Source organism: Eublepharis macularius, chromosome 1 (assembly GCF_028583425.1).
Source record: "Eublepharis macularius isolate TG4126 chromosome 1, MPM_Emac_v1.0, whole genome shotgun sequence".
NCBI classification, from domain to species: domain Eukaryota; kingdom Metazoa; phylum Chordata; class Lepidosauria; order Squamata; family Eublepharidae; genus Eublepharis; species Eublepharis macularius.
Genome location: NC_072790.1, coordinates 254762878 through 254773749, shown reverse-complemented (window position 1 = coordinate 254773749; position 10872 = coordinate 254762878). Strand labels below are relative to the sequence as shown.

General features: G+C 55.1%; 1 protein-coding gene across 1 annotated transcript; it reads left to right on the top strand.

The window, feature by feature from the left end:
• Positions 1 to 3015: 3015 nt before the first annotated feature.
• Positions 3016 to 10606, top strand: LOC129325832 (uncharacterized). The gene is made up of 8 exons (XM_054973764.1): positions 3016 to 3082; positions 4060 to 4222; positions 5162 to 5205; positions 5728 to 5943; positions 6078 to 6203; positions 6337 to 6378; positions 6462 to 6692; positions 10287 to 10606. The coding sequence occupies exons 1-8, from the start codon at positions 3016 to 3018 to the stop codon at positions 10508 to 10510; spliced, it is 1113 nt and encodes a 370-aa protein (XP_054829739.1). The 3' UTR covers positions 10511 to 10606.
• The last annotated feature ends 266 nt before the right edge of the window (positions 10607 to 10872 follow it).

Below are 10872 nucleotides of genomic sequence, written 5' to 3'. Positions count from 1 at the left end.
ACACGATATTCCAAATGAGGCCACCCCATAGACCTATACATGAGTGGTATAATATTCACTGTTTTATTTTCAGCCCCTTTCCAAAAAACGCCCAGCATACGGTTTGCCTTTTTTCACGGCTGTTGCGCGCTGGGTTGACCCTTTCGTTGAGTTACGTGAGTAGCCCCAGGCCTCCTCGTTCCCTCTCAGTCTCGGCAAGTTCAGACCTCATTAGAACATACTTAAAAGTTGGGATCTTTTGTTCCAGTCTGCCTGCCCTTATCCTTACCTACTCATTAAATTTGCTGATGATACCAAATTGGGAGGAGTGGCAAACGCCCAAGGAGACAGAATTAAAATTCAACAAGACCTCAATACTCTGGAGAAGTGGGCAGCTGTGAACAGGATGCAATTCAACAAAGACAAGTGCACAGTATTACATCTGGGCCACAAAAATGGGAAGCACAAATACTGGATGGGGGATACACTTCTGGGCAGTAGTATATGTGAAAGGGATCTTGGGGTAAGAGTGGACTGTAAACTGAATATGAGCAGTCGGTGTGATGCGGTGGCAAAAAAGGCAAACTCAGTCTTGGGTTGTATCAAAAGGGCCATAGCGTCGAAATCGCAGGAGGTCATAGCCCCTCTCTATACTGCCTTGGTCAGGCCACACCTGGAGTACTGTGTGCAGTTCTGGAGGCCTCACTTCAAAAAGGATGTGGCCAAAATCAAGAGGGTGCAGAGGAGAGCGACAAGGATGATCAGGGGTCTGGAGACTGAGCCCTACAAGGAAAGGCTGAGGGCCTTGGGAATGTTTAGTTTGGAGAAGAGGAGGTTGAGGGGGAACATGATTGCTCTCTTTAAATATTTGAAAGGCTGTCATTTGGAGGAGGGTAGGGAGCTGTTCCAGTTGGCAGCAGAGGGTAGGACGCGAAGCAATGGGCTAAAACTACATGCACAAAGGTACCGACTGGATATTAGGAAAAACTTTTTCACGGTCAGAGTAGTTCAAAGATGGAATCAGCTGCCTAGGGAGGTGGTGAGCTCCCCTTCACTGGCAGTTTTTAAGAAGAGGCTGGACGAATACTTGTCAGGGATGCTTTAGGCTGATCCTGCATTGGGCAGGGGGTTGGACTAGAAGGTCTGTATGGCCCCTTCCAACTCTATGATTCTATACCCTGAACTTATTTGCCACCGTGTTGCCCACTTACCCAGTTTGTGGATACTCCTTTTTCTTCTTTGTGGATACTCCTTTTTCTTCATAATCCTTCTTTTTCTTCACCATACTGAATAGTTTTGTGTCATCTGCAAACTTGCCCGCTCTACTTTTCTCCAGCAGTTCTAGATATGTTATGAACAAATGATTCTCTCCATTGTGAGAACCGGCCATTTAGTCCCACTCTCTGCTTCTTGTTTAACCAATTTGGAATCCGTACGAGCGCCTGACCTCTGATCCTATGACCGCTTGGATTGCCTACGAGTCTTTGGTGAGGGACTTTGCTGCTTGTGCCTGGGGTAGGGAGGAATACAGCAGAGGGTAAGAAACTGGCTTTGCCATTCCAGCCTGGCGTGCTGCCAGGGAGAGGCCCTGGTCCCCTTTCAGCCCCAGTGGGACCCCTGAGGGAGATGGCTTGCTGCTCTGGCCAGGTTTCGCACTCAGCTCAGATGACCCCCTTATAAGCTCAGCTGCGCTCACGGAGAACTCTGGTTCTGCTTGTTTCAGAGGGAAAGTTTTTTATTGAAAAACATTGGCGGAGTAGGAGCTGAATACCAACCTGCTGGGAAAGTTTTATTCATTTACTTACTTTATAGTCCACCTTTCTCACTGAGCCTCAAGGTAGATTCCACAGTGTAAATAGTGTAAAACGTCTTATAAGCAATGTAATAGGACTAGAATGATAAAAATACTGAAATACGGATAGAACATTAGACCTGAGATGTTGCACAATAGTCAAAACAGATCAGTGTAAAAATGCCACGAGAGCAAGATAATACAGTAAACAGGCAATATTAAGCATGGTGTGCAGCAATGGATTATTTGACTCATTTTAAAATGCACGTTTTTCTGTCTCATGTGCTGGTCCTGCAGTCTTGGCCACTGCTTGCTCTCATTTAGCCTGCTTTGTGATGTGTTCCCAGTTGTCCAGTAGAGAAGAGCAGAGGCGTTTCCAGCCAGCCTCCCAGTAGGGCAGGGGCTGCCCTGAGGCCTGCAGAAGGATCCTGCTATTAACAGGGTGGCGTGGGGGGGGGGGCGGGTCTTGAGGAAAACAACGGTGTTCCTTGGGTGCCGAGCCGTCTTCTGTGCCCTTCCCTGTGTGGTTGTGTGCTCTTCCACGCAGGGCAGCAGAAGGCAGCTGGACCCTTGCAGAGCTCTGGGCTTTGGGCCACGTTTCTGGCTTCTTGCAGACATGCAATTCTGCTTCGGATAGAGATGGGACAAGGCAGCTACTTTGGACTCACTGAAGGGTCAAATCCTGCTTGCTCCTTTCCGCCCCAGGGAGCTCAAGGCTCTCCAGTCCATCGGCCTCACTGTGGTGCAACCGCCCATCCTCTGATTTACCCCAAGGCCCAGCAGAAGGCTGGGTCCGAGCAGAAGGGCCCGCTTGAGGGCTGGCTAGATCCCTGGGGTGGGGGGTGAACACCCCCCACCCCTACCTGCAAGGTGGCCATGGATGGAAGGCAGCAGGAAGCTGAGCCATCCTGCCAGAACACCCGCCGCTTCAAAGCTTTCCAACCGGCAGAGAAAAGGATGTATTCCCAGAAGGCTGTCGACCGGGGAGGGGTGGGGTTGCATAATTTTTAGAGAGCTGCCCCTGAGCTCCTTGGAGGAAAAGCAGAACCAAAAGGTAACAAAAGTGCCCTTGGAGGGGGTGAGGTGGAGCTGGGCGGCACGTGTGTAAATCCGCCTGGTGCTTCATTTAGCCCTCGGTGGCACTGCCTGGTAAGCCACTGTGACTTCATAGCCGGCTGTGGAACCCTGGGCACTCTGTTCCCTGGAGATTGGCAAGGATTCCCCAAGAGCCTCAGCGGGCAGAGATGGTGGTCGAAGAGCGGCCGTCCTTGGTGGTGCCATGGGGGGCTGCTTCTCCTGTCAGCGTTGCAGGTAAAGGTCAGAAGGGGGGCTGGAAGGCTGCTGGGAGGTGCTCGTGCCTGGCCGCTTCTTACCCAAGCGGGTCCCTGGAGGGGCTGGATCGTGGCCCAGTCCCACCACTGTGTTCATACGTGGCTTTTGCTTTTCCGTGGGTGACTTCAGAGATAACGACCACATGGGGGGGCTCCTGGGGGCTGCTGGTGGTCACCTTCGGGTGGGGTCCCACAGGACTGATGTGGGTGCTCTGATGACTTAGCCCCAAGAGCCACTGGCTGGTGGCTGTGCAGAGCTCGCCTGGGAGTGACTGAGGGAGTGTGCCCCCCACCCCCCCACATTCTGTGCAGACCAGGAAAGCAAGTGGGCAGACCTCTTGTGCCAGCCCTCGCTTGGCACCAGGTCCACCAGGCCCACCAGCCCTAAATGACTGGGGGCGGGAGGGGGGGCTGGGCCAGCCTGTTCCAAATCCTGAAATGCTGCCGGGGTGGTCTGGTTCTCTCGGCCCACAGCCCTCTCGCTCTGGAACGGGCCTGCCTGGCTAGAATGGACGGAAGGCGGAGTCTCCTCCTCCTCCCCTTACGCTGGGCTGGGCTGGGCTGGCGGAGTCCAAAGGGCAGAGGTGGAAGCTGTCGTGTCTCTGGGCCGGCAGGACAGACTGCCAGAGCGAGGATGTCTCACTCCCATGTCTCCGTGGTCCTAGGGCAGGTCCCCTGGCACTGTGAACAAAAGGGGATGTCTCTCAATTAGGAGTTCTGTCAGGGCACAAGTTGAGGGCTTTGGGTCCAGAATCCCAGTGCGTTGCCTGACTGAGCGATCCAAGGCGGCCAGCGGGTTGACACGCTCTCTTCCGCTTTCCTTCATCATGGTCAGTCGAGCCGCGTTATTCGCAGGGAAATGTGTGCCCTGGCCTTATTTAATATTTATTTATTTACATTATTCATAGTCCTTTCTCAGTGAGACTCAAGAGGGAATATGTAGTGTGAGTCAATGAGAACTCCAGCTGGAACATCCCATAAGCAACACTCAGCACAGACCTGTGTGGTCTGCCGCCCCGATTCCTTTTCCAAAGTACCTCTCTGAACCAGCTCGATACAGTCCAGCCCTCCGATCTTTAGTTTTTTCTCCCTCCAGGTCCAGCTACAGGCAGGATACAAGGTGAGTTGCACTTTTTAACACACACGCACACGCACACGCACACCCACCCACACCATTTCCAATGCTTCAGGGTTGGGAGATGCAGTTTCAGGCATGTCCAAAACTGCTTGGGGTGGGGTGGGGCGTTCAAAGCAGTAGCCCCCCTGCTTCACTGAGGCCTCCAATGGACGGGTGCACGCCAACACGGGGCACAAGGGGGGCTCGGCAAGGGGGTGCACGCCTCTCCTGTGCTCTTCCAGTTCCCCCTCTCAGTTTTTTTTAATGAACCACTTTACCTCGCCTTTTTATTTATTTTTATTTATTTTTTCAATTTATATACCGCCCATCCCCAGGGGCTCTGGGCGGTGAACAGTTAAAATCGATAAAAACAAGAACTAAAATCAATATACAAATAATAAAACAAATTAACAAAGTGCAGTGGTTAAAATGCATACTCAGTTTTAAAAACTGCGCAGAGCAGCAAAAGGAAAATAGGTTTGTGGTATCAACTCTGTCACACACACCCTTAAGAGATTATTTATTTACTTCGTTTATACCCCACCTTTCTTCTCTCTTGGGGACTCAAAGCAGCTTATATTGTGCTCCTCTCCTACACTGCTATCCTTCCAATGACAACCCTGTAAGATAGGGTCAGCTGGCCCCAGGTCACGCAGCAAGCTTCCATGGGGGGGGGGGTGGATTTGAACCTGGGGCCCCAGATGCTAGTCTGACAGTCTCACCACCAGTATACAGCTGGCTCTCTGTGAATTCCTTGTGTGGATTGCGCTTCCAACAGCGAGGTACAAGGAGGTGCTCTGGGACACCCACCCCCCTCCAAAAAAAAAACTTTGGAGGGCCTGGGAAGGGCCCCGGCAGAAGAGCACTAGCAAAGCTCCCCCCGCCCCCCCCCTCCCAGAGTGCTGATTTGCTGCCAGGAAATCTTCTGTTTGTTCCCCACAGGCTGCCCAAGGCTAAAGAGACAGATACGCAGAAGACTCAGGAAGGTGAGTGCGTGCTGGGCTGGGCACCCGCTTCCCTCTCCCCCCCCCCACACACACACACACCAGGTTTGCTCCCCCCCCCATGTCCCCCTCCACCCTGTGCTGCTGGTGCTGGCTGCAACCACAGCCCCCCCCCATCCCGGGAGTGGGGGGGGGAGGACAGGACCCCACTCCTACGCAGCACGCCTCCCTGTGACTAAGAGGCCCCCCTCTGGGCCAGGCTCCTGCCTCTGGGCACAGCCCCCCGCTGCCAAGAGCATCTCACCTGAGCCCCAGCTGGGGAGACACGGTGCACACCCCCGTCTGGCCACGCAGCTCGCCAGTCCCTTGTCTTGGCTAAACCTGCCTCACAAGGTTGTTGTGCAAATAAAGTGGAGGGGAGAGGACCATGTGTGTCTGCCGCGGAGTTCTGAGTTTAGGCACTGTGGGAATATTTTCATTTTTCACAAATGTCATAGGGAGGCGGCAGGCTGTGGAGGGGGCCGATCAAAAGGGGTGGAAGCCAATGTGTGTCTTCCTCTGCAGCCGACTCAGAAAGCGGGCCCCCTGCCCGGGCCTCTCCTCCCGCTGCTGCCGCCCGTGAGCCCTGGTCCCGCTCCGTCCGGAGCCCCCCGGGGGCCTCTCCGGCCCTGGCGAGCGCTGTGGCCGAGGCGAGCGGCCCGGGGGCGGCTGTCACCCTGGATGCCCTCGAGCAGCAACTGGCCGCCCTCAAGGAGCTGCAGCACCAGTACCTGCAGGGGCGTAAGTCTCGCGGCGCCCCGGGGGAACCCCTCGGCTCCCTCCCGCCCGGGACCCCACCGGCCGCCCGCCCAGGCCAGCCCCCCCCCGTGCCCCCGGCCGGCGGGGTCCCAGGCGGGCTGCTGCTGTCGTTTCAGAGCTGCGGGTGCGCCGCACGTGCCAGCACTTCCCACGGGCCCTGCGCGCCATCAGCCTGCAGATCTGCCGTGCCCGGAGGAGGCTCATCCGCACCGAAGTGCGACTGAAGCGGCAAGAACGAGAAGGTGCCGTCCGCCGGCTCCCCTCCTGCCTTCTCCAACAGGCTCCAGATTCGCGGGAGGGGAGGGGAGGGGAGGGGAGGGGAGGGGAGGGGGCCTTGGCACTGCCGCTCTTTGAAATGTGCCCGTTGCCTTCCAGCCTCCCCCAGCCCAGCCGATGTTGCTCAGGTGCCAGTCTTTGGTAAGCAGGAAGGGATGGTGGGGGCGGGCTGCCTGCCTGCCCAGAACCCCCGTCCTGACCCTCGGCTTTTCCCCCTTTCCTAGAAGGCTTCTCCACCGCCTCCACATCCAGCTTGGCCCAGGAGCCCGTCTCCCCCATGGCCTCAGACTCCCGGGGCGTCCTCTTCCTTGGCTCAAGCGCCTCCAGTTTTTCCCTCTCCCTGCACCCCTCCCCTCCCCCTCCCCCCTCCTCTCCTCCTCTGCGGCCAGATCCAAGGGACCTCCAAGAAGCGCTGGCAACGCTTTTGGAACGGCAAGCCCACCACCTCCGGGACCGTAAGTCCAACCACGGCAGCTATGACAGAGGTCACTTCTTAAAAAACCCGAGAGACAAAGGCTGTTCCCAGGGGGCAGAGATTCCCTCTCCAGCTCCCACTTCATTCACAGCAGCAGCAGAAGAGAGTCCTCGCGCCAGTTCCCCCCCCCATTTTCCTTTCCGCAGGCCCCCCCCTTTTGCTAACAGGGAGCAATTTGGGGATTTAAAAAAAAAGATAATTAGCATTACAGTGATCTATTGACTCTCTGCTCGAGAGTCAAAAGGGCTAGAAACATTTTTTTAAGTGAGGTTTTTAAGATGCCCTGCAAAGCTACTCTGTTGGCTGCAGCTTTCTAGGGGGCAGGAGATGTTTAGGGGAGTGGGTCGATGTGGGCTTTTATTGTATTTTCATTTGAATCGGTAAGCAAGCTTGAAAGATTTATTTACTTTCTCACAGAGGCTCAGGGCGGGTAACAAACCACAGAACACTTTTCAGTCAGGCGGCATAAAGGTAGAAGACGACGCAGTGAAAGCCATGAGATTATTTTATTTGTTTGTTTCAACTTCTATTCCGGCCTTCCCACACAGGCAGGCTCAGGGCGGATTACACTCTATAGAACATTTCAATAAAACTTACGTATAACAATTTAAAAAAACAATATCAAACAATATAATAAATATTTTAAAAATACAAAAACGCAGCACAGAAATAGTCAATCAAACTGCCACCCAGCCCTCACTTAAAAGTTAATTAAACAGCTTAGACGGTGGACGCTTCTAGTAGGGAGGGACTCGTTCTCCTTTGTTCGGCCGGTGGGGGCCCAGCTCAGCCTCCACCATATGCCTGGCGGAACAGCTCCGTCTTACAGGCCCGGTGGAAGGATAACAAATCCTGCCAGGCCCTGGTCTCATTGGACAGAGCGTTCCACCAGGTTGGAGCCAGGACCAAAAAGGCCCTGGCTCTGGTCGAGGCCAGGCGGGCCTCCCTGGGGCCAGGGACCATTAATAGTTGTTTGTTTCCTGATCAGAGCATCCTCTGGGGCACATATAGGGAGAGGCGGTCCCACAGATACGCTGGTCCCAGCCCTCATAAGGCTTTATAGGTTAAAACCAGAACCTTGAATCTGATTTGGTACTCCACCGGTAACCAGTGCAGCTGGCGCAATACCGGTGTTATACGTGCACTGCTAGGCACTCCAGTGATGACACGTGCCACTGCATTTTGGACCAGCTGCAAGCACCAGATCAGACTCAAGGGAAGCCCTACGTAGTGCACGTTACAGTAGTCTAACCTAGAAGTGACCATTGCCTGGACCACTGTGGTTAAATCGTGGGTCGAAAGATAGGGGGCAAGCTGCCTGGTCTGTCGAAGATGGGGAAAAAAGGACCTGACAACTGCTGCGACCTGAGCCTCCATTTTCAAGGAGGTATCTAGGATCACCCCCCCAGGCTCCTGACTCTCTGAACTGGCGTGAGAAATGCCCCATCGAGGGCCGGGAGCCGGAGCCCCGAATCCACAGTCCCACGACTCAAGTACAGGATCTCCGTCTTCGTGGGGTTTAATTTCAGTCGACTTTGCTTCAGCCATCCAGTCACGGCTTCAAAAGATGCTCCAGGACATCCGGGGCCGAGCCAGGCCGGCCATCCATCCACAAGTATAACTGGGTGTCATCTGCATACTGGTGGCACCCAAGTCCGAAGCTCCGGACCAACTGGGCGAGGGGGCGCATATAGATATTAAACAGTAATGGGGAGAGTATTGCCCCCTGCGGCACTCCACACACCCATGGGTGGCGGGATGACAACTTCTTCTCCAACGCCACCCTCTGTCCCCGACCGTGGAGAAAGGAGACAAGCCACTGTAGTGCCGTCCCTTGTATCCCCACATCAGCGAGGCAGTGCGTTAAGAAATCGTACTCGCCCATATCGAACACTGCCGAAAGATCTAACAATAGCAGCAGCGCCGATCCACCTCGATCCAGGTGTCTGCGAAGATTGTCCGTGAGGGCGACCAGCAGTGTCTCCATCCCACGTCCTGGGGGCGGAAGCCGGGCTAGGAGGAGCCTAGGGCCGAGGTACCCAACAGCAATAGAGGCTCTGATCCTGTTTCCTTAAAGCAGTTCCAGTCCCCGCAAGGAAATGCCCCCCAGGACTGTTGTGTTCTGTACATTCTGCAGACCGGTGGGGGTGGGGGGTGGGGGTGGGGTCTCCCAGAGTGGCGCTCCTGTGCGGAAGGCGCCTTTCCCCTCTGGAAGTGCCAGAGGAGGTCTCTGAACAGAGGGGTCACCACTCCAGTGGCCTGGGAGGGGATGCCAGCCATGCCCCCCAGCCCAGCCCCCAGGGGTTCACCCCCTTTGGGGGAGAGGAAGGACCAAGCTGGGCCACCGCTCTACCTGCCTTGGCGTCTTCAGCCCTAGATGACTCTGCCGGGCTGCGTTCCAAAAGGATGGGGAACAGAAGCTGGTTCCAGCGGAAGCTCCCTAGTTACCAAGGGGGCGTGCCCTACGGGCGTGACAGTCCAGCCCTGTTGGTTTCTGTGCCCTGGGCGAAGTGCTGGTTTTGAAGTGGTCTGGGTCCACGATGTTGTCCGGAGAAACCCTGTGCCCGTGGCCTAGGAAGGCGATGCAGGACAGGAGTTTCGGTGGCAATGCAGAAATGCCGGAGCCCTTTCTCCGGGATGCCTGTTGCGCCACTCCAGCTTTCAGACCTCCCCACCGAAGGCCAGCTGGATAGCATTTTCATGGTGTGCACTTTAACGTTTGCTGTTTTGTCGGCCTGAGAGACCATAAAGTGGGGTAAAAACACTTCCCATGAATACAAGAGAAGGGTGGTCCAGGAAAATTGGTGAGGCACAGGAGTCCCTCTGTTGGAAGAGGAGGACTCAGCGCTCTGCCTTTCCTCAGGTTTCAGAGGGGGACAAACCAAAGAGTTAGAAAGACAGAGAGGTCAGGGCACTCTGTTTACTGTTTACTATTGTTTACTGCTCTGACTGCCCTTTGATATGCAGATTGCTATTCTCAGGACTTCCTCTTCCTGACTTCCTCCTTCTCACCTCTTCCTGGCTTTATTCCAGGCTCCATCTCTCTCCTTCTCCCACCATCTTGCAGGCATGGATGCAGGACTTGTCCTGGCATCCATGCCCATCCTTAGACTAGATAGGTAATTAGGATCTGTCTCTCCTCCTTTCCTATCAGAGTATGGAGTTCCTGCAATACAGAACTCTTATTTCTTTTCTAAATATAATCCAAGTGTATGCTTCTATTATTTTCATTCCTGCACACACACCAGCCAGCAGAACCAGCTCACAACCTCCTATAATCACGCTTCCTATGCCAAACGATAGACTCTGCTAATGGCCCAAACATGGAATCCTTTAATTAGGTTTCTGGGGCCTACATAACGATTTATTTATAACCCTCGAGCTGTGGAAGCGGGTAGGGCTGGAGGGGCCAAAGGCACGAGGGGAATGAGAGCTGAGCAGGAAGGCTGGCCGAAGCTCTGGAGAGCTTTCAAGGGGGCAGGGAAGGAAGAGAGCCCCTGCAGGGCGCTGCAGAGGGGCGTTCTTTGGCCTCGTCAGTGGGATCACATCAGAGCCTGTTGGTTTCATTCTTTAGGGAAAAGGGACCTCCGTGGCTGTCAGGAGTGCCTAAAAACCCTCAAGGCCTTGAGGGCGCAGCTGCGCAATGTACGGAAGAGGCTCTGGGCGCTGGAGGCCGAGTTAGGGATCCAGGTGCCCCCCCGGGAACTGGATGCCGACGACGAACAGGAGGAGGAGAAAGAGGAGGCCGAGCTCCTGCCAGGAGCCCTCAGCACAAGCAGAGACAAGCAAGAGGACTGAGGGTACGAGCCCTGGACGGGCAGCGTGGGCAGTGCCAGGAAGGGACTTGCAGCAGAGCGTCTGTCCCAGCAACTCTCTGTGTCCTTCCTTGCCAAGATAAAGGCTTTTGTTTGCCTCGTTGTTGCCCCGGGTATTCTTTGGGCCCTCCGTGCCAAGAGGCTGCAGCCTGCAGGTCCCTCTCACTCGCGGTGGTGCTTTCTTTCCACAAGCAGGAGCAGCTGTCTCCTGACAGAAGACGCTCCAGGGAATCCACAGGAATGGTGGTGTGAATGCTTGGGAAGGCGCTGGTGGGAGAGGGCTAGACCCCGAGCGTGACAATAGGGCAGAGGAGGAGGGCCGTGTGAGGAAGCCGGAGGGCCCAG

Bases quoted from the DNA above. Each gene is read 5' to 3' on its own strand.
- LOC129325832 (XM_054973764.1), top strand. From the start codon at position 3,016: ATGGTGGTCGAAGAGCGGCCGTCCTTGGTGGTGCCATGGGGGGCTGCT. The intron at 3,083-4,059 runs GTAAAGGTCAGA...TGAGTCAATGAG, and splicing joins TTCTCCTGTCAGCGTTGCAG to AACTCCAGCTGGAACATCCC. The intron at 6,379-6,461 runs GTAAGCAGGAAG...CCCCTTTCCTAG, and splicing joins TGCTCAGGTGCCAGTCTTTG to AAGGCTTCTCCACCGCCTCC.